The sequence below is a fragment of the Salmo salar genome, chromosome 13, assembly GCF_965601325.2.
Source record: "Salmo salar chromosome 13, fSalSal1, whole genome shotgun sequence".
Taxonomy (NCBI): Eukaryota; Metazoa; Chordata; class Actinopteri; order Salmoniformes; family Salmonidae; genus Salmo; species Salmo salar.
In genome coordinates this window covers 100,338,796-100,362,142 of record NC_138303.1, presented here as the reverse complement: position 1 = coordinate 100,362,142, position 23,347 = coordinate 100,338,796, and the positions used below count along the sequence as shown (strand labels likewise).

Genomic DNA, 23,347 nt, shown 5'->3' with positions numbered 1-23,347 from the left:
GACACGACGTTGGTAGGCCTGATCACCAACTGCGATGAGACAGCCTACAGGGAGGAGGTCAGAGACTTGGGAGTGTTGTGGGACAACAACCTCTCCCTCAACATCGGTAAGATGAAGGAACTGATTTTGGATAAAGAAGGGAGAGCATGCCCACATCTACATTGACAGGGCTGTAGTGGAGCTATACTGTACACTACACTGACACTCACACAAAAAACCCACACACATAAGACACATGCATACCGACACAGCACACACACACACACACACACACACACACACACACACACACACACACACACACACACACACACACACACACACACACACACACACACACACACACACACACACACACACACACACACACACACACACACACACACATCATATGCTGCTGCTACTCTGTTCTTTATTTTTACTCATATTATTATCTATCTTGTTGCCTAGCGACTTTACCCTGCCTTTATGTACATATCTACCTCAAATACCTCATATCCCTGCACATTCATCTGGTGCTGATACTCCCTGTATATACTTTAATGCTTGTGTATCTTATTCCTTGTGTTATTACTTGTATTTTGTATTATGTTTTAACTATCCATCGTTGGGAAGAGCTCATGAGCAAGCATTTTACGGTAAAGTTTACACCTATTGTATTTGGCGAAATAATATATAAATGTTATGATAAGGGCATAGGTTACAGTACCATCGTGGAAACGTGCTGTGCGAGTGAAATCCCCAGTTTGTAACAACAACCATGCTGTAGATGTTTACACAGCCTGCACAAAGTGCAAGCAGGTAGGCCTATTTATTTTAGATAATTCTTATCGGTAAATTATTACCTTAATTCAGGAATTCGTTCATTAGACCATACGCAGGCCATATAAAGTGTAAACTGGTGCGGCTTGTAAAAGTTTGAGTAGCCTACTAAATAAATGTGGCCTATTTTTGCAGCCAATATTATATTCTGGGAATGGTTAATTTAAGTTTTAATTAGGCCTAAACTATTTGATTATCTAAATAATATTGAATGTAAAGGTATTGTTTTGTTATGTACATTATTGTAATTAGGGTCACACAAAGGGGACCAAGGTGCGGCGTGTAAAGTGCTCATATTTTACTTGAATGAAAACACTAAATCAAAACAACAAAAACGACCGGCAACAGTTCCGTCAGGTTACAAGGAACAAAACAGAAAACACCTACCCACAAAAAACAAATGAAAAACAGGCTGCCTAAGTATGACTTCCAATCAGAGACAACGATAGACACCTGCCTCTGATTGGAAACCATACCCCGCCAAAACATAGAACACAAAACATAGAATGCCCACCCACCTATCACACCCTGGCCTAGCTAAACAGAGAAAACACAGCTCTCCTAGGTCAGAGCGTGACAACTATACAGGCTTTCATTAGGTAAGATGGCTAATTAGAAGGCTCTGTTTCTCAAAGTGATTTGAGTGACAGATCGCCGTCCCCTCTGACTTCAAAATGGCCCGAGTTGCTCCCCTCCTCAAGAAACCAACACTCGACTCATCTGACGTCAAAAACTACAGACCTGTGTATCCCTTCTTTCTTTTTATTTCCCAAAACACTTAAGCACGCTGTCTCTGATCAACTTTCTTGTTATCTCTCTCAGAACGATCTTCTTGACCCTAACCAGTCAGGCTTCAAGACGGGTCACTCAACCAAGACTGCTCTTTTCTGTGTCACAGAGGCTCTCCGCACTGCCAAAGCTGATTCTCTCTCCTCTGTTCTCATCCTCCTAGATCTATCTGTTGCCTTTAACACCGTGAACCATCAGATCCTCCTCTCCACCCTCTCAGGGCTGGGCGTCTAAGGCTATGCACACTCTTGGATTGCATCCTACCTGGCAGGCCGCTCCTACCAGGTGACATGGAGAGGATCTGTGTCTGCACCACGTACTCTCACTACCGGTGACCCCCAGGGCTCGGTTCTAGGCCCTATCCTCTTCTCTCTAAACACAAAGTCACTTGGCTCTGTCATATCCTCACGTCTCTCCTATCATTGCCATGCGGATGACACTCAACTACTTTTCTCCTTCCCCCCTTCTGACACCCAGGTGGCGACATGCATCTCTGTGTGCCTTGCAGATATCTCAGCTTGGATGTCAGCCCACCACCTCAAGCTCAACCTCGACAAGACGGAACTACTCTTCCTCCCGGGAAAGGCCTGCCACCTCAAAGCCCTCTCCATCCCGGTTGACAACTCCACAGTGTCACCCTCCCAAAGTGCAAAGAACCTTGGCGTGACCCTGGACAACACCCTGTCGTTCTCTGCAAACATCAAAGCAGTGACCCGCTACTGCAGGTTCATGCTCTACAACATCCATAGAGTACGACCCTACCTCACACAGGAAGTGGCGCAGGTCCTAATCCATAAAAAAAAAAAAACATTTAAAAGGACAAATCTGAGGGGGTACGTGCCCCTGTGCCCCCTATGGGCATGAAGCCTCTCTTACTCACTACATGAGCTTGTGTGACTTTGCAAACACAATCAACAGTATGTTAATTAAGAGACCATCCTTGTCCATCAGCGTTCAGTTTATTTGAAGCATTACTTAATGAGGTCAAGATCAACAAGACTACATTCTCTGTCACATAAGAAGTCAGTTTGTGCTTACGGTTTGTTTATTTGTTTACAACACTGTTATAGACACATGATACCCATGAGGTAGTCTATTTTTAAACGGAGCCTTATGTGTGAAGCTGAGACCAACAGCCACTGAGAGTGATAAGACATTGAGGAAGACTAGAACTCGAAAACATGAGGTAGAGAAAAAGGGTTTCCTCTGTACTATTCTTTATCTGCAGCTAGTGTTTGTTGAGTAAAGGTGCTGTACGGTCATGCTGGGACAAGAGCCTTCCAATCTAGAGACTGTTATGCCTCATGGTTGTGGGAGGAATTGTAGGACATTCTGTTTTACGACACATTCTCGCTCTCTTGTTTAACTAATCTTGTGGGGACACACAATTAATTCCCATTCCAAATCCTAATTTCCCTAAGCCCTAACTCTAAATCTAACCCTAAACCTAACCTTTAACCCTCATTCTTACCTTAACCACAAACCCCCTAGAAATAGCCTTTTTCCCTGTGGGGACTAACAAAATGTCCCCAGTTGGTCAAATTTGTGTTTGTTTACTATTCTTGTGGGAACCTTTGGTCCCCACAAGTATAGTTAAACACGTCCATACACACACACACACACATTTATAATGTTGAGAAAGTCACAAATGTGTAGAAAGGATAATTGAACACTTCATTTTATTCATTTTTTAATTTGGCTCCAGTACATTATGGATCTAGGGCATTACAGCTAAGAGCCAGAGCAACAGCCTTTGATTAATAACCTGTTTTCTATGCAGGACACTGATACTTATGCGGCCTCTTGTCATACTCACAACGTAAGCAGCAACCACTCCCCCACGGTCAACTTTGTTACTCAAACAGCTCACCATTCAAGAAGCACCCACAATGTTTCCCATTCAATGTATTCTGGAGCTCCATGGGGACAACACTACATTCATATGAATGAGAGATTATGCTCTACTATATTTCAACTGAATACATTTAAGAACAAAATAAAGAGTGAGAGAAACTTAAGACTGTAATTCAATCTGTACGGTTTGTTTGGATGTATTTGTAATAACAAAACAGAACTGGTATTTTGTGGTTTTCGTGATGTTGTGCGATTGACTGACAACGTCTTGTCTAGGGGAAATGAGTAAGGGGAAAAGGCTATGCTACTCTAGGTGTTTTTCTCTTTTTACCCAGTACCAATACACTCTCACTCCTTCATCCTCACCATTTACAGACCTTCTTATGCTAGTCTTGCTTGCCAGAGAATGGCACTTGATAAATACTAGCCTTACCTTTGCAACACAAAGAACAAACATGTATTGTAATGTTGTACATGAAAGCACCTGAGAGTAGATAGGATTAGATATTATCGTCAAGTAGGGTACTAACTCATAAACCTAAATTGTATAGCAAGATCAACAACACCTTGGTAACAGGACCCCTATTTGAATACTTTTCCCCTATCATCACACATTCATAGGCTGATAATAGGCTTCGATGACTACGATAGGCATTGTCCAGACAGGCCTACTTTCTGCCAGTCTGGCTTTTCAGCAGCGTTGTGATGATTGCTTGTCACAGGGTATTGTTTCTGCTTGTTCAGCTACATGACTAATCACACTAAAAAGAACACAAGAGAGCACATGCTGCCTTACTGAATGCTGTCTTCCCGCTCTTCTACTGTGTCATAGTTCCTCTTACTTGATTAGAAAAAGATTTCCTCTTTTACCTTCCCAGATGCGGGGCTGTATGACCACAACCCCCATCACCTAGGCCCCAGGATGACGCGGCTTGGCTTTGATCAGCTGATGGAGCGTGTAGCATAGTAGAGTGATGTGTGTGTTATATTGGGTAATACAGAATCACGTGCTAAGCCTTGTCAAGACAAGAAACATCCACTTTTAGTCATCAGTTTCACTTCTTTAAAAATATATATTTTTGGTTTAACTTTCCTGAACAAATTGCTGTAAATGTACAACATAAAACAATTAAACAAATGTACATGATTGACAACATACACAGCTGTGGTATAATTGTTATTACCTGAGTAGGCCTACTTTACATTTTTGGTTCTTTGTAACCTACTGTTTCCTTTTGCAACCACCACAAATTAGTATAGTCTGAGAATGTTTTTGGATTGACAACTGAGCAAAGAATTACCACTACACCACCTGGTGTTGATAATATTAGAAACAGGATTCTCATGGTTTGACACACTGTATGCTGTATGCCTATGAAGGAGTACTACGTCCCCCTGCTAGTGGGTCAGCAACACAACATGGACAAGTGGAGAGATTTTAACATAGGGTTTTATTCAAAAACATATTTTAGGTCCACCAGTGCAAATGACACAACAACTCTACAATACACTACATAATAAGGCTGAGGTAGGCCTAATATTTGTCCATGAGGGGTCTTAGTTCAGGGATCCAAACAGTAAGACGCCGAAGGGTTGCATCATCAATCATCTAAATTGGATTCCTCTCCTCTCTCCCCTATCCTGTCTTGCTAGATCAGCACAGTTGTAGAAGGACAATTGAATAGGGAAAGAAACTTTAAACTATTAAGATGTAGGCCCAGGTCATTGAAAGACTCCTCCCTACTCTCTCCCCCTGAAGTATCTCTGGTCCCAGGTCTGGTTGGTCAGATGGTGGAGGTAAAATACTACTCGGCTTGTTCAAAAGGATCAGCCGGAGAAAAGCACTGCCCCAATTATCTGATCAACAAATCACCTCAACTTCTAAACAACTGGGCATGATATATATATATATATTCCATGATATATACTGTATATCCACAGCTCCATTCATATGATACAAAGATTACTAGCTCAGGTCAAAGGTCAACCCTTGTGGAGAAGCAGGTCATGGTGGGTCCAGAGAAGGCTCCAGCGCAGCCTCACATGCGTGTCTTCTTGTAGATGGCGACGTACTCCTGGACGTCTTCAGGGGAGCCCAGGACCACAGGAACTCGCTGGTGGATGTTCTCTGGCTTGATGTCCAGGACATTCATCTCCCCCGTGGTGGCCATGCCTCCAGCCTGCTCGATGATGAAAGACATGGGGTTGCACTCGTACAGTAGCCTCAGCTACACAGGACGGAGTGGAAGAGAGACGATGGTTAGTCACTTCAATATATATATATATATCGAGAAATGGTCTAGTTCATTCTACCTTTTATCATTGATTGTTTGAGCACAGCCAGCACTCTACTTCTGGTTATTTGTATGTAACCTATAGTTTTTTTTGTTTTTTTTCAAAGTAGATATAACATTTATATGACCTGAAGAGCTCTGTCTCACTCACCTTGCCCTTGGGGCTCTTGACATTGGCAGGGTATAAGAAGATTCCTCCGTACACCAAAGTCCTGTGCACATCAGCCACCATGGAGCCAACATAACGCCCACCATAGGGGGCACTCCCATCCTGGAAACAAAAAGCAATGTATCCAGTGCGACTTACAATAGGTGCATTTAAAAGTAAGTAAGACAACCACGAGGCATATTTCATTAACTGCATTGGTCACTTCATAGTACCTAAAGAGTTAGTTAGTGGTGCAGAATTACAGTTTAAGCCCTTTCAGGTGTATAGTTACTAAATTACCTCTGGATATTTCTTCTTCTTCAGGTATTCTGTGATGTCTGGGTAGAAGTGCTGAGCATAGCCTTCGTTCAGACTGTAGATCTTCCCCCTCTTCTTGATCTTCACGTCCTTATCTGTCAGGATAAACTCCCCGATAGACTAAAAACATACAGAACAGGGACGTGACTCAGCAACTTCATTGACTTTTTCCCCTACTAAATGTGAGTCTTGATTACTTCTGGAAGTTTGTTTGCACAAAGGCTTCGTTTACCATCCAGCATTAACTTATTTTTGGTTCTATAGTAATTCATCGCATGACCAAAGAGCACCTCATGGATTAAATATAAATCAATGAAGGGCACCTCTCCTGTCTCTTCATTGACTATTGGATTTAGACGTGTTTATATGTTCTTATACTGCCGTTTCTTATTTGTTTATCTATTCCATTTTATAGTTTTACTGTAGTGTGTTGCTATTTTACATTTTTAAAGTTTGATTTGGATTTTACAGGGTTGAACATGAAGCAGTTCACCCCTAGGTTTGATTTGATTTAAAAAACTTACAGGGTCGAGCATGAAGCAGTTGACCCCTTGACCTGTGGAGAGCACCATCATGGTGGCGCTGCCGTAGAGGGCATAACCGGCAGCAACGATGTGGCGTCCAGACTGCAGTGCGTCCTTCTCATTGGGCTCATCATCTGTTGTCTGGGAGATAAACACGTGGATAGGTGTTACCAAAAATAACAGAAGAACAGTGAAACAGTAACTAACTACAGTAGAAACTGGCACACTAATCTGACATACTGAAACAAAGTGTCTAAAAACGAAGAATGTGTGGAACTGTTACGGAACGTCTGAGAATATAGAATGCCTTCAGAAAGTATTCAAACCATAACTTTTTCCACATTTTGTAACATCACAGCCTTATTCTAAATGGATTAAATTAATAACAAAAATCCTCCGCAATCTACAAAGAATAGCCCATAATGACAAAGTGAAAACAGGTTTTTAGACATTTTTGCAAACTTGGAGTCCACCTGTGGAAAATTCAATTGTTTGGACATGATTTGGAAAGGTACACACGTCTTTATAAAAGGTCCCACAGTTGACAGTGCATGTCAGAGCAAAAACCAAGCCATGAGGTCGAAGGAATTGTCCGTAAAGCTCAGAGACAGGATTCTGTGGAGGTACAGATCGGGCGAAGGGTAGCGAAAACATTCTGCAGCATTGAAGGTCCCCAAGAACACAGTGACCTCCATCAATCTTTAATGGAAGAAGTTTGGAACCACCAAGACTCTTCCTAGAGCTGGCCACCCTGCCAAATTGAGCAATCGGGGGAGAAGGGCCTTGGTCAGGGAGGTCACCAAGAACCCGATGGTCATTCTGACAGAGGTCCATAGTTCCTCTGTGGAGATGGGATAAACTCTAGAAGGACAACCATCTCTGCAGCACTCCACCAATGATGCCTTTATGGTAGGAGTGTCCAGACAGAAGCCTCTCCTCAGTAAAAAGACACATGACAGCCCGCTTGGAGTTTGCCAAAAGGCACCTAAAGACTCTCAGACCATGAGAAACAAGATTCTCTCGTCCGATGAAACCAAGATTGAACCGTTTGGCCTGAATGCCAAGCGTCACGTCTGGAAGAAACCATGCACCATCCCTACGGTGAAGCATGGTGGTGACAGTATCATGCTGTGGGGATGTTTTTCAGTGGCAGGGACTGGGAGACTAGTCAGGATCGAGGCAAAGATGAATGGAGCAAAGTACTGAGAGATCCTAAATGAAATCTTGCTCCAGAGTGCTCAGGACCTCAGACTGGGGCGAAGGTTCACCTTCCAACAGGACAACGTCCCTAAGCACACAGCCAAGACAACGCAGGAGTGGCTTCAGGACAAGTTTCTGAATGTCCTTGAGTGGCCCAGCCAGAGCCGGATGGAACATCTCTGGAGAGACCTGAAAATAGCTGTGCAGCAAAGCTCCCCATCCAATCTGACAGAGCTTGAGAGGATCTGCAGAGAAGAAATGGGAGAAACTCCCCAAATACAGATGTGCCAAGCTTGTAGCATCATACCTAAGACTCAAAGCTGTAATCACTGCCAATATGCTTCAACAAAGTACTGAGTAAAGGGTCTGAATACTTATGTAAATGTGATATTTCAGTATTATACCATTTTTTTTTAAATACATTTGCAAACATTTCTAAAAACCTGTCTTTACTTTGTCATTATGGGGTATTGTGTGTAGATTGATGAGGGAACAGAAACAATTTCATCAATTTTAGAATAAAGCTGTTACGTAACAACATTTGGAAATAGTCAAGGGGTCTGAATACTTTCCGAAGGCACTGCATGTTATGGGCACGGAGGACTACGGAAGCCCAAGGCAATTTCTTTTTTAAATAATGTGACTCTTGGAATTCTTGTTTGAACGACTTAGTAAAAAAAATTTGTTCAAACAAGATAAGTCATTCAAACGAGAGTAATTGTTATTTTGTCTAATTAGGCCTCATTTGTTATACAGATTGTCAGACCGTGTAATGGTTGTTGCAGCCATTCATTCACTGATTCCATCCATTGATAGGATTGTTCATTGACAGTTCTTTGATAGCCTAAAATAGGGCTGTTTGAGTGCCAGAGCATGTACGTGGAGCTTTATACAAAATACATTATCGAAACATTCATACAAATGTTGTTGTCAGTATTGCAAACATAAGCACAACACAGACAGGCAGTCTATCGATTTCATGTTCTTCTTAACTGTTGAGTTATATGCAGCTATTTCCTCTCCTCACAATATCAGCATATATGGTATCAGGCTATGTAAAATTAACTTGCCCATTGTCAGACTCTTTTTATTGGTCTGGATACATGAACGTTCGGCTGCCCAGAGGTGGAATGCAGCAAGACACAGACACGCAGTCTAATTAGTGATTGAATGTTATTTTTTCATCTTAATTACAAACATTGGCTAAGCTGCACAGGAGACAGACAGGCAGTCAAGTTGTGTTATTTTATCGGGAACTAAGATATTGCAGCAACTATAAATATTAGCCTACATCATCACACAAAATGTTCCCAAAGTGTAGGGACTGCATCCTGCTTGTGCAAGTGCAATAGACGTTACAGAGAGAGAAGGTTGTAGCCTTCAGAAGATATAGTGCCCTCAGAAGGTTTTCATATGCTTTGACTTATTCCACATACTGTTGTGTTACGGCCTGAATAAAAAATTGATTAAATTGACAAAATGTACACAATAAACCCCCTCCCCCCGACAAATCTTCTTCAGGATCGGTGTCCCATCCGCAGGACGGTTCAGCTAATGTAGGCTAATGTGATTAGCATGAGGTTGTAAGAAACAAAACAAAATCCCAGGACATAGACAAATCTGATATGGGCAGAAAGCTTAAATTCTTGTTAATCTAACTGCACTGTCCATTTTACAGTAGCTATTACAGTGAAATAATACCATGCTATTGTTTGAGGAGAGTGCACAATTATGAACAAACCAATTAGGCACATTTGGTTAGTCTTGATACAACATTTTAAATAGATATGTAAGAGTTCACTGGATCACTCTAAAACTTTCCACATACAGTGCTGCCATCTAGTGACCAAAGTATAAATTGCGCCTGGGCAAGAATAATTCATTATGCCCTTTCTCTTGCATTTCAAAGACGATGGTACAAAAAAAAAAAAAAAAAAAAAAATGGTTCTCTTTGTATTATCTTTTACCAGATCTAATGTGTTATATTCTCCTACATTCCTTTCACATTTCCACAAACTTCAAAGTGTTTCCTTTCAAATGGTATCAAGAATATGCATATCCTTGCTTCAGGGCCTGAGCTATAGGCAGTTAGATTTGGGTGTGTCATTTTAGGCAGAAATTGAAAAAAAAAAGGGGTGGATCCTTAAGAGGCAAAAGTGAAAACATGTTTTTAGAAATGTGCTCAAATGTATTGAAATTTAAATACAGAAAAATACATTTACATAAGTATTCACACTCCTGAGGCAATACATGTTGTACAATATTTTCACATTATTCTTTTAAATGCTTCATGCTCTTTCAAGTTGGTTGTTGATCATTGCTACACAGCCATTTTCAAGTCTTGCCATAGATTTAAGCCAATTTAAGTCTAATGTAACTAGGCCACTCAGGAACATTCAATGTCATCTTGGGGCCTTGTGTTTTAGGTTATTGTGCTGCTGAAAGGTGAGAGTTTGTCTCCCAGTGTCTGTTAGAAAGCAGACTGAACCAGGTTTTCCTCTAGGATTTTGCATGTGCTTAGCTCCATTCCGTTTCTCTCTCTCTCTATATATATATATATATATATATATATATATATATACTTACCGATGACAAGCATACCTGTAACATGATGCAGCCACCACCATGCTTGAAAATATAAAGTGGTACTCAGTGATGTGTCTGCCCCAAACCTAATGCGTTGTATTCAGGATATAAATAATTTCTTAGCCACATTTTTGGAGTTTTACTTTCTGACTGGGTGTATTGATACACCATCCAAAGTGTAATTCATAACTTCACCACGCTCAAAGGGATATTTAATGTTTGCTTTTTCTCAACTTTTTAAATTTTTTTTTATCTACCACCAATAGGTGCCCTTGTTTGCAAGGCATTGGAAAACCTCTCTGGTCTTTGTTGTTGAATCTGTGTTTAAAATTCACTTCGACTGAGGGACCTTATAGGTAATTGTATGTGTGGGGTACAGTGATGGGGTAGCATTCAAAAATAATGTTGACACTATTATTGCACACAGAGTCCATGCAACATAGTATGTTACTTGCTATGCACATTTTTAATCCTGAACTTATTTAGGCTTGCCATAACAAAGGAATTGAATACTAATTGACTCAAGACATGTCAGCGTTTCAATTTTAATTAATTTGTACAATTTTACAATCATAATTCCACTTTGACATAAATGGGGCATTGTGTGTAGGTCCGTGACACAAAATCTCAATGTAATACATTTTAAATTCAGACTAACACAACATGTGGAAAAAGGCAAGGAGTGTGAATACTTTCTGAATGTTCATTCAAATCGAGGCAGGGTTTTATTTCAGCTGTTCAGAAATATGGAGGCAGAGACATACGCTGCCTCACAGTTCAGAATGGGGTGAGTAAAGAGCAAAACATGAAGGGAGCGGGAATGTGAGCAGCAATAACATTAGAAAAACGAATGTATGCATAAAATAACCCATGCGTAGAACATGATCCGGATCCTTAGCTTTAAGAAAAAGGTTAATGGAGGGGTGGGCTGGGGTGTATTAATTAGCCCTAGTCGGTTGTAATTATTTAGCCTACCCCACCCAGAGTAGCCTTTATCTACACAAAAATAAACAAAACATGTAAAGTATTGGTCCCATGAGCTGAAATAATAGATCCCAGAAATTTTCCATATGCACAAAAATCTTATAAAATGTTGTGCGCAAATTTGGTTTACATCCCTGTTAGTGAGCATTTCTCCCTTGCCAAGATAATCCATCCACCTGACAGGTGTGGAATATCAAGAAGCTGATTAAACAGCATGATCATTGCATTGGTGCACCTTGTGCTGGGGACAATAAAAGGCCACCAAAAATGTGCAGTTGTATCACACAACACAATGCCACAGATGTCTCAAGTTGAGGGAGCGTGCAATTTGCATGCTGACTGCAGGAATGTCCACCAGAGCCGTTTCCAGAGAATTTAACATTAATTTCTCTACCGTAAGCCACCTCGTGTCGTTTTAGAAAATTTGGCAGTATGTCCAACCGGCCTCACAACCGCAGAATGGCATTGTGTGGGAGAGCGGTTTGCTGATGTCAACGTTGTGAACAGAGTGCCCCATGGTGGGTTTATAGTATGGGCAGGCATAAGCAACAGACAACGAACACAATTGCATTTTATCAATGGCAATTTGAATGCACAGAGATACCGTGACGCGATCATGAGGTCCATTTTCATGCCATTCATCTGCCGCCATCACCATGTTTCAGCATGATAATGCACTGCCCCATGTCACAAGGATCTGTACACAATTCCTGGAAGCTGAAACATGACCCAGTTCTTCCATGGCCTGCATACGAATCAAGCCATGGCTGTCACCCATTGAGCACGCTTGGGATGCTCTGCATCAACAGTGTGTTCCAGTTCTCGCCAATATCCAGCAGCGTCGCACAGACATTGAAGAGTGGGACAGCATGGCACAATCAACAACCTGATTAACTCTATGCAAAGGAGATATGTTGCGCTGCATAAGGCAAATGGTGGTCACACCAGAGACTGACTGGTTTTCGGATCTGTGACCAACAGATGCATATCTGTATTCCCAGTCATGTAAAATCAATAGATTAGGGCCTAATTAATTTATTTCAATTGACTGATTTCCTTATAGGAACTGTAACTTAGTAAAATCTTTGAAATTGTTGCATGTGTTTATATTCTACTTTCTAACATCAGGATATGCCGTTTATTTTGAAGGACTTAATGTATTAACGGATGTTTTAGGTAAGCAATACATAGGCTACTGTAAAATGCATTTTATTTTAATAGAAACATAATATAAATCAATTTAACAAAACTATAATAAATAAATGTTAAATAATAAAGGCCAGTATCAGCTTCTTTTCATAAATAAAAGGGAATAAATCATCTCAAACTGCAGCGGTCAAATGATTGGTGCACAGAAGCAGGCACCAACAAGTTTCACATGTGTATTGAGCGTGGGAAATGCACTGCACAAATTAAATACCGTTTACAGAAAATATAGAAATACATATATAGGAGCAAATCAGACTGACTATCAAGTCACCAAAAGTACAAACATGTTGTATGCACGGAAAGGGTACACCCTCTGGTGGTCGTCGTAATGTAATCCATTTATTATCCATCCACATTTAATGACATTACCTTGAATGCATCCATCAATCTAACTTGCACTTGTTTCCAATGGGCACAATAGTTATGTTTACCGCGCCTGTATGCTTGTTATTTCCGCAATTTTCGCACAGTGAAGTACGACCCAAACCAGATCAAACCAGACAGATGTATCTGGTTTCAAGTGGCCAAGTCACGTCATGTGATCTAGTGGACGAACTCGAAATCAGACAAGATCATATTACATCCGTGAAAAGGTTACGACTTCAGCTTTTTCCTCATATGTACGTCTATTATTCCTGTAAGACAAAAAAAATGTAGTCATGGAACATTGCACAAGCCCTGCGCTTTTAAAATGGCTGTGTTACTATGGGAATTTAACCATGCTTAGAGCGCCACCATTACGTAAAAGATATGCCCCCCCAAAAATTCCCTACAACAAAGAATATGATTATTTTTGGAATGGCAATTGGTGACATATGCAGAGTTATTCCAAGAAGGAAAGAAAGGAAGGCTCCCAACCACTTGTGTATCTTACATAGTTATTTTCTAATTTTGCTCTTTTGTAGCTTTGGCAACTATGTGTGTTTTCTATCCCTGCTCGCTCCGCTCCCTGTAGGCTTTACAGACACTCCCCACCCCTTGACTGCAACCCCTTCTAATTTAGTGTAGCATGTATGCACAACCCATGTGGAATTCTTGTTCTTCAGCAGCGTTTGGAACTGCTGATCTGTGGTCAAGAACCCAGAGTTCATCTCAGCCTATGCTGCCCTTAAGTCCCTTAACTTCTGGCTCTGACATGGATCACCCCAGAGAACACTGCTCCTCCAGCTGCTCTTCACCTGACTATGTTCTCTCATAGTCAGAGCATCTGTTCGTTGCCGTGGTGGCACAGTGCTGCTGATTTCTCCTAAATGGAGATTCTCTTCACTCCCTCACCTGTCCGTCTCCTTATTTGAATTCCATGCGGTCACTGTCACTTGTCCACTCAAGCTTAACATTGTCGTCATCTATCACCCACCAGGTTCCCTTGGAGAGTTCATCAATAAGCTTCACACCTTGAAAAGCTGACGTTGGCGCACCGCTCTTCATACTGTGCAACTTCAACCTCCCGACGTCTGCCTTCAATTAATTTCTTTCCATTTCTTTCCCTCCTTGCCTCTTTTGACCTCACCCTTTCCACTCACAAGGCAGGCAATACGCATGACCTCATCTTTACGTGAGGCTGTTCGCCTACTAATCTCATGCGCAGTCGCAATCTTCTCTCCTATCATCTCTCCCTTTTGCTAAATCCCTCCCTTCTGGTTCTGCCTCTTCAAGCCTACCATCCTCCCTTTCCACAGCCTATAACTCGCACTGCCCCCTTTCCTTCCAGCCGGCCCTCCCCTCCGTGACTCATTGTAACCTTAAAGAACAGGGCTGCAGTCAGCTGAGGAAAACTAAACTTCGGAAGACCTATCAGCCTTCACTCCCTCTGAGTGTATCTAAATTTCAAGCTTCTGCCTCTAACCCTAGGAAACTCTTCACCACCTTCTCCTCCCTCCTTAATCATACACCCCCCTCCCGCTCTGCGGACAACTTTGTCAACCACTTTGAAAAGGTTGATGACATCCGCTCTTTATTCACTCAGCCTACTGAATCAACTGGTCCCACTCACACATAACTACCCTACGCCTTGACCTTTTTCCTCCCCTCTCATGCCAGATAATTTTACGACTAGTGAGGTCCGGCTGCCCGACAACCTGCACGCTCGACCAACCCCTCCTTCAGACCATCTCTGGAGACCTTCCATTCCGCACGTCCCTCATCAACTCATCCCTGACTACTGGCTGCATCCCCTCTGACTTCAAAATTGCCTGAGTCACTCCCCTCCTCAAGAAACAAACACTCAACCCCTCTGATGTCAAACCCCCACACAAAAAATTATTTTGTGAACCAACACTCGCACTTGACTCTTTTCCCTCTTTCTAGCTCTGACTTCGCTGATAGTGCATTCATCTCAATGAAGTAACTATTTATTAAGATGAATGCACTAACTAAGTCACTCTGGATAAGAGCGTCTGATAAATGACTCCAATGTAAATGCATTTGATATTTTAGCTTAATTATTAATTTATTTATATTATGGTGATTCTATTCCAAGGAAAACTCAAATACATTTAACAGTAGCCTATGTAGTGCCTACCAAAAACATCTGTTTATATATTTGAAGTCCTTCAAAATAGAAACTACATATCCTAATGTTAGAAAGTAGAGTATACCGTGCCTTGAGCCCTTGACTTTTTCCAAATTTAAAATTACATTACAGCCTTATTGTAAAATAATAAAATTTATTAAAACTCCGCAATCTACACACACTACCCCATAATGACAAAGCGACATTTTTTTATAAAAACAGAAATTATTTACATAACTATTCAGACCCTTTGCTATGAGACAAAAAAAAAAAAAAAAAAAAGAAGCTCGGGTGCATCCTGTTTCCATTGATCATCCTTGAGATGTTTCTACAACTTGGGAGTCCACCTGTGGTAAATTCAATTGATTGGACATGATTTGAAAAGGCACACACACACACACACACACACCTCAAATCAAATCAAATCTTATTTATATAGCCCTTCGTACATCAGCTGATATCTCAAAGTGCTGTACAGAAACCCAGCCTAAAACCCCAAACAGCAAGCAATGCATGTGAAAGAAGCACAGTGGCTAGGAAAAACTCCCTAGAAAGGCCAAAAACCTAGGAAGAAACCTAGAGAGGAACCAGGCTATGAGGGGTGGCCAGTCCTCTTCTGGCTGTGCAGGGTGGATATTATAACAGAACATGGTCAAGATGTTAAAATGTTCATAAATGACCAGCATGGTCAAATAATAATAATCATAGTAGTTGTCGAGGGTGCAACAAGCACGTCCGGTGAACAGGTCAGGGTTCCATAGAACAGGCAGAACAGTTGAAACTGGAGCAGCAGCACGGCCAGGTGGACTGGGGACAGCAAGGAGTCATCATGCCAGGTAGTCCTGAGGCATGGTCCTAGGGCTCAGGTCCTCCGAGTTAGAAGGCATCATGTTAATGTTACTTAGCTTCGGCTGTTTGAAGTCCTGACGAACCATGTCCAGATAAAACCTCCGGGGTGAAAAAGTTGAGTGAGGGAAAAAGTAAAAATATACGGTAATGAAAAAGTAAAAACCGTCAGGTAGCAAAGTAAGATCGGCAACAAAACGCACAGCAGCGTAAACAAGTCTGCAAGTTGTGACCGGAAACAGGAAACAGTGCGTTCGGGAAAGTGCACACCTGTCTATATAAAAAGGTCCCACAGTTGACAGTGCATGTAAGAGCAAAAACCAAGCCATGAGGTCAAAGGAATTGTCCGTCATTCTTAAATGGATGAGGTTTGGAACCACCAAGACCCTTCATAGAGCTGGCCGCCCGGCCAAACTGAGCAATCGGGGGAGAAGGGACTTGGTCAGGGAGGTGACCAGGAACCCACTGGTCACTGACAGGGCTCTCGAGTTCCTCTGTGGAGATGGGAGAACCTTCCAAAAGGACAACCATCTGAGGCACTCCACCAATCAGGCCTTTATGGTAGAGTGGCCAGACGGAAGCCACTCCTCAGTAAAAAAGGTACATGACAGCCCGCTTGGAATTTGCCAAAAGGCAGCTAAAGACTATCAGACAATTAGAAACAAGATTCTCTCGTCCGATGAAACTCTTTTGACTGAATGCCAAGCATCACATCTGGAGGAAACCTGGCACCATCCCTACGGTGAAGCATGGTGGTGGCAGAATCATGCTGTGGGGATGTTTGTCAGTGGCAGGGACTGGGAGACTAGTCAGGATCGAGGCAAAGATGAACAGAGCAAAATACAGAGAGATCCTTGATGAAAACTTGCTCCAGAGTGCTCAGGACCTCAGACTGGGCCGAAGGTTCACCTTCCAACAGGACAACGACCCTAAGCACACAGCCAAGACAAGCTTAAGAGGATCTGCAGAGAAGAATGGGAGAAGCTCCCCAAATACAGGTGTGCCAAGCTTGCAGCATCATACCCAAGACACATTGCTGTAATTGCTGCCAAAGGTGCTTCAAAGTACTGAGTAAAGGGTCTGAATACTTATGTAGTTTCAGTTTTTTTTATTTTTTATAAATTAGCAAACATTTCTAAAAACCTGTTTTGCTTTGTCATTGTGTAGATTGCGGAAAATAATTTAAGACATTTTAGAATAAGGCCGTAAAGTAACAAAATGTGGAAAAAGTCAAGGGGTCTGATTTACCTTCCGAAGGCACTGTAAACCAGTGGTGGAAAAAGTACCCAATTGTCATACTTGAGTAAATGTAACGATACCTTAATAGAAAATGACTCAAGTAAAAGTCACCCAGCAAAATCTTACTTGAGTAAAAGTCTACGTATTTGATTTTAAATATACTTAAGTATTGAAAGTAAAAGTATAACATTTCAAATTCCTTATATTAAGCAAACCAGACGGCATCATTTTCTTGTATTTTTTACATTTATTTACGGATAGCCAGGGGCATGCTCCAACACACAATTTACAAACGAAGCATGTCTTTAGTGAGTCCGCCAGATCAGATGCAGTAGGAATGACCAGGGATGTTCTCTTGATAAGTGTGTGAATTAGACAATTTTCCTGTCCTGCTAAGCATTCAAAATGTAACGAGTAAATGTATCAAAATATAAATAGGAAAGTAAAGTACAGATACCCCCAAAAACTACTTTAGTACTTTACACCACTGCTGTAAACTAGATATAGGCTACTGTGGATAGGGTCCCAGTAAGAAGTGAAAAAGGAAACAAAAAACACTAGGCAGAACATGCCCAGACCTTGTGGCTGAGCAGTACCAGAGCAAAATTGGAGCAGGATAGGGATCTGCTCAAATTAGGCTCTGCTCCTCACTTAAAAGTTATGGCATTCAGAAGCAGCCCTGCTTTAGGTTATCAAAGAACAGTCAATGAATAATCATGGAATCAGTGATGTGTTGTGAAATCTGTTGTGAATGTATTATGTTTTCAAAGTTGTAGAACTGCTAATGGGGCATCCATAATAAATACAAATGAATGGCTGCAGCAACCATTACACGGTCTGACAAGCTGCATAACAAGTTATGCTTAGAGAAAAGACCAATTAAATCTAAGTTTATTTGTCACGTGCGCCGAATACAACAGGTCTAGACCTTACAGTGAAATGCTTACTTACAGGCTCTAACCAACAGTGCAAAAAAAGGTATTATGTGAACAATAGGTAAGTAAAGAAATAAAAACAGTTAAAAAGACAGTGAAAAATAACAGTAGCGAGGCTATAACAGTAGCGAGGCTGCATACAGGCACCGGTTAGTCGGGCTGATTGAGGTAGCATGTACATATGGTTAAAGTGACTATGCATATATGATAAACAGAGTAGCAGCAGCGTAAAAGAGGGGTTGGGGGGGGGCACACAATGTAAATAGTCCGGGTAGCCATTTGATTACCTGTTCAGGAGTCTTATGGCTTGGGGGTAAAAACTGTTGAGAAGCCTTTTTGTCCTAGGCTTAGCACTCCGGTACAGCTTGCCATGCGATAGTAGAGAGAACAGTCTATGACTGGGGTGGCTGGGGTCTTTGACAATTTTTAGGGCCTTCTGACACCGCTTGGTGTAGAGGTCCTGGATGGCAGGCAGCTTAGCCCCAGTGATGTACTGGGCCGTTCGCACTACCCTCTGTAGTGCCTTGCGGTTGGAGGCCGAGCAATTGCCGTACCAGGCAGTGATGCAACCAGTCAGGATGCTCTCGATGTTGCAGCTGTAGAACTTTTTGAAGATCTGAGGACCCATTCCAAATCTTTTTAGTTCCCTGAGGGGGAAATAGGCTTTGTCGTGCTCGCTTCACGACTGTCTTGGTGTGTTTGGACCATTCTAATTTGTTGGTGATGTGGACACCAAGGAACTTGAAGCTCTCAACCTGCTCCACTATAGCCCCGTCGACGAGAATGGGGCGTGCTCGGTTCTCCTTTTCCTGTAGTCCACAATCATCTCCTTAGTCTTGGTTACGTTGAGGGATAGGTTGTTATTCTGGCACCACCCGGCCAGGTCTCTGACCTCCTCCATATAGGCTGTCTCGTCATTGTCGGTGATCAGGCCTACCACTGTTGTGTCATCTGAAAACTTGGTGTTGGAGTCGTGCCTAGCCATGCAGTTGTGGGTGAACAGGAGAGGACTGAGCATGCACCCCTGGGGGGCTCCAGTGTTGAGGATCAGCATGGCAGATGTGTTGCTACCTACCCTCACCACCTGGGAGCGGCCCGTCAGGAAATCCAGGATCCAGTTGCAGAGGGATGTGTTTAGTCCCAGGACCCTTAGCTTAGTGATGAGCTTTGAGGGCACTATGGTGTTGAACGCTGAGCTGTAGTCAATGAATAGCATTCTCACATAGGTGTTCCTTCTGTCCAGGTGGGAAAGGGCAGTGTGGAGTGCAATAGAGATTGCATCATCTGTAGATCTGGTTGGGCGGTATGCAAATTGGGCTGTGTCTAGGGTTTCTGGGATAATGGTGTTGATGTGAGCCATTACCAGCCTTTCAAAGCACTTCATGGCTATGGATGTGAGTGCTACAGGCCTGTAGTCATTTAGGCAGGTTGCCTTTGTGTTCTTGGGCACAGGGACTATGGTGGTCTGCTTGAAAACATGTTGGTATTACAGACTCAATCAGGGACATGTTGAAAATGTCAGTGAAGACACCTGCCAGTTGGTCAGCACATGCCCGGAGCACACATCTTGGTAATCCATCTGGCCCCGCAGCCTTGTGAATGTTGACCTGTTTAAAGGTCGTACTCACGTTGGCTACGGAGAGCGTGATCACTGTCGTCCGGAACAGCTGATGCTCTTATGCATGCCTCAGTGTTGCTTGCCTCGAAGCAAGCATAGAAGTGATTTAGCTCGTCTGGTAGGCTCGTGTCACTGGGCAGCTCGCGGCTGTGCTTCCCTTTGTAGTCTAATAGTTTGCAAGCCCTGCCACACAAGACGAGCGTCGGAGCCAGTGTAGTACGATTCAATCTTAGCCCTGTATTGATGCTTTGCCTGTTTGATGGTTCGTCACAGGGCATAGCAGGATTTGTTATAAGCTTCTGGGTTAGAGTCCCGCACCTTGAAAGCGGCGGCTCTACCCTTTAGCGCAGTGCGAATGTTGCCTGTAATCAATGGCTTCTGTTTGGGGTATGTACGTAGAGTCACTGTGGGTACGACGTCCTCAATGCACTTATTGATAAAGCCAGTGACTGATGTGGTGTACTCCTCAATGCCATTGGAAGAATCTAGAAACGTGTTCCAGTCTGATAGCAAAGCAGTCCTGTAGTTTAGCATCGGCTTCATCTGACCACTTTATAGACCAAGTCACTGGTGCTTCCTGCTTTAATTTTTGCTTGCAAGCAGGAATCAGGAGGATAGAGTTGTGGTCGGATTTACCAAATGGAGGGCGAGGGAGAGCTTTGTATGCGTCTCTGTGTGTGGAGTACAGGTGATCTAGAATTTTTTCCCCCTCTGGTTGCACATTAAACATGTTGATGGAAATTAGGTAGAACTGATTTAAGTTTCCCTGCATTAAAGTCTCTGGCCACTAGGAGCGCCGCCTCTGGGTGAGTGGTTTCCTGTTTGCTTATTTCCTTATACAGCTGAGTTGTTCAAACAAGATCACCTGTTCAAACGACTTAGTAACTTGTTCGAACAACAATATCTCATTTGAACAACTTAGTATTTTTTTTTTTTTTAAGTATTTACATTTTTTTTGCCTAGGGCCACAGGGCTTCCGTAGAGGAATAATAAAACACCAGCAACAAAAAGAGTCACCAACCTTTCTGTAGATGGCAAAAATGGTTCCAATTGATACAAGACAGTCAATGTTTGACGAGCCATCCAGTGGGTCGAAGCACACAATATATTTTCCCTGTGAAAAAAAAGGACATTGTCGCATTGATGTTACAAGACATACCTCAACTTCAATCTGGACCACACACACACACACCTACCTGTTTCTCTGGCTCCACAATGAGGGCCCTCTCGTTCTCCTCTGACACCAGGACACAGGAGGTGAAAGAGGACTTGATCATGTTGATGACCAAGTCATTGGACAGAACATCCAGCTTCTTCACCTGGTCACCGGTCACATTGGTGCTCCCAGCAATGCCATAGCTGGAGGGGAGGGAGAGAGAAAGAAGGAAGGGAGAGAGAGATGGGCAGGGGGCAGACATGTGAGTAGTAATATCACCACAGTAGGCCTATTTCTGTCACAATTGCAAGGAGGGAGTGACAAGGGTAAAGGGTTTCTATGATGGCTCTGTGACAGTGGGCGTGCAGTCTGGATCAACTCACAGGGCACAGAGAGTGATACCATCTTTTGGCCTTCATTGACTGTCAGTCATCAAGGAAATTCCTGACAATGGAGGACTATAAAGAAATTCCTGATAAATAGGTAATAGGCCTATACTTCCTCCTAATGAAGACAATGGACATGTCTCAAGAGGAAATAAATGAATGATTTGTGAGTAGCCTATTGCATTACAATAGCTCTGGCTTGCATTTATGAAAACAACATCGAGTCCAAAGAAAGAAACTTATGGACATTGACCCAAGTCGAAGTTGACAACAGTATTACCTCATTAGCTGGACTGTCAGACTCATGCATAATATCCGACTAGGTAAATATTTGATTTAGTCTCCCTACCCGGCATATGGTTGGACGGTCCCTGCTATTGATATAATCATTCACTTATTGCCAGTGCTTTGTGATTACCATATAGCACAGAGGGGATAAGAATCCACAACTCACATTTTCTGCAGCATCACTTTGTTGATCAGACGATCAGTATCGTTTTACTGCGCTCAGTTAATAAATGTGACACATGGTGCGAGAAATTATCAATGACTGACCATATCACTAGCTAATTTTCCATCCAATTTGTGACAGATTTTTATGCGAATATTCAAAAATCGGAGGTGTTATTTCCATTAAATCAGACTGTTTAAAATGCTGTGCGTGATGAAGTAATGCACATACAAATAACTTTACCTTTAAATTCCCATGTACTAAATGAAAAATACAAGTTAAAACGGATGTCCATCACATTTTAAATTCTACTGATGGTTGTAAAAAAAAAAACTGTTGCATTATATAGAAAACGTACCCACTCTGGTCTTGGCCCATGTGCTTTAACCAACAGCTCGCTGATACAGTGCTGGTAGGCTACCTATATTATGAGATTATTATAGATAAGAGCAATATTAATTTTATTTGTCAAACGGCAGCCAAGCACTGACCATCATGCCACCAGAATAAGACCCTGTATTTATTGGAAAGGAGCATGAAGCTCATCCCCTTGTACATTCACCACCCTGTGAAGTTGAATAAACTGCATGCTTTCCCGAGTTGTAGTGGGAGGACCACAACATAGCATGTGACTGCAAATGTATTTAGATATAATAACCATCCTATCAATATTTGCACATTAAGGAGTTTACCACTATTTTTGGGTAGCCTACATGGCAATTCAATCGCAATATGTATTTTATGTGCACTACGTTATCACGCACAGCCTTTTATCCGCAACAAGTCAATTTGATTGAAACACATTTCTGGTGGAAAAAAATAATAATAATCATGTGGCTTTTTAAATATTCTCATGTAAATCTGTCGACATTTTACATTGTCATTAAACGTACATAGATGTTCCTACTTTTCCCTGTGGGGACCGAACCAACAACCACGCACAGAAACTTACAGGTTGGCAATCCCAGCTTTTCTGACAGCGGTGGAGATAGCTTTAACGGCTGTGCAGATAGAGTTGAGGAGGGTGGTCAGTTCTCCCGTTCCCTTCGCCTTCCTTCCCTCCTCCTGCACGAATCTCGTAAGAGTAACGACATTAGTATCGAACGTGCCTCGTTCGGACATGGTGACGAACTGTACTGGTTCTTTGAGCTTGTTTGCCCCGCGACGTATTCCTGCTGATTGGGGGACCGGGACATGTGAGTTCCTCAAAGCCTCACCCTAAAGTTAAAATAGAACTAAAGAGTCGAGAGGGTGTTTGAACCAATCACAGTTGGCCTTTCACCGGGAGGGGCGTGGTTGAGCACTGACTGAGAGGTATAAACAGGTTAGCAAAAATGTTGACCTGGTTCCAAACTGTCCATTTACTCCACCTCTCCTCTCTCTAACCTGTTTGGGGGATTTCACATCTGAAAGGACTGGTAAGAAATATGTTGATGGCTGCACCTGGCCAATGGCCATTCAATATTGTTGCTTTCA

General features: G+C 42.3%; 1 protein-coding gene across 1 annotated transcript; it reads right to left on the bottom strand.

Moving 5' to 3' along the window:
- Positions 1-4,897: 4,897 nt before the first annotated feature.
- LOC106568356 (fructose-1,6-bisphosphatase 1) lies at positions 4,898-23,127 on the bottom strand. Its single transcript, XM_014138636.3, has 7 exons — positions 22,824-23,127; positions 21,075-21,237; positions 20,900-20,992; positions 6,750-6,890; positions 6,208-6,345; positions 5,911-6,030; positions 4,898-5,693 (listed from the first exon to the last, which is right to left on the bottom strand). Exons 1-7 carry the CDS (start codon positions 22,991-22,993, stop codon positions 5,505-5,507), a joined length of 1,014 nt encoding a protein of 337 aa, XP_013994111.1. The 5' UTR covers positions 22,994-23,127; the 3' UTR covers positions 4,898-5,504.
- Between the last annotated feature and the right edge of the window lie 220 nt (positions 23,128-23,347).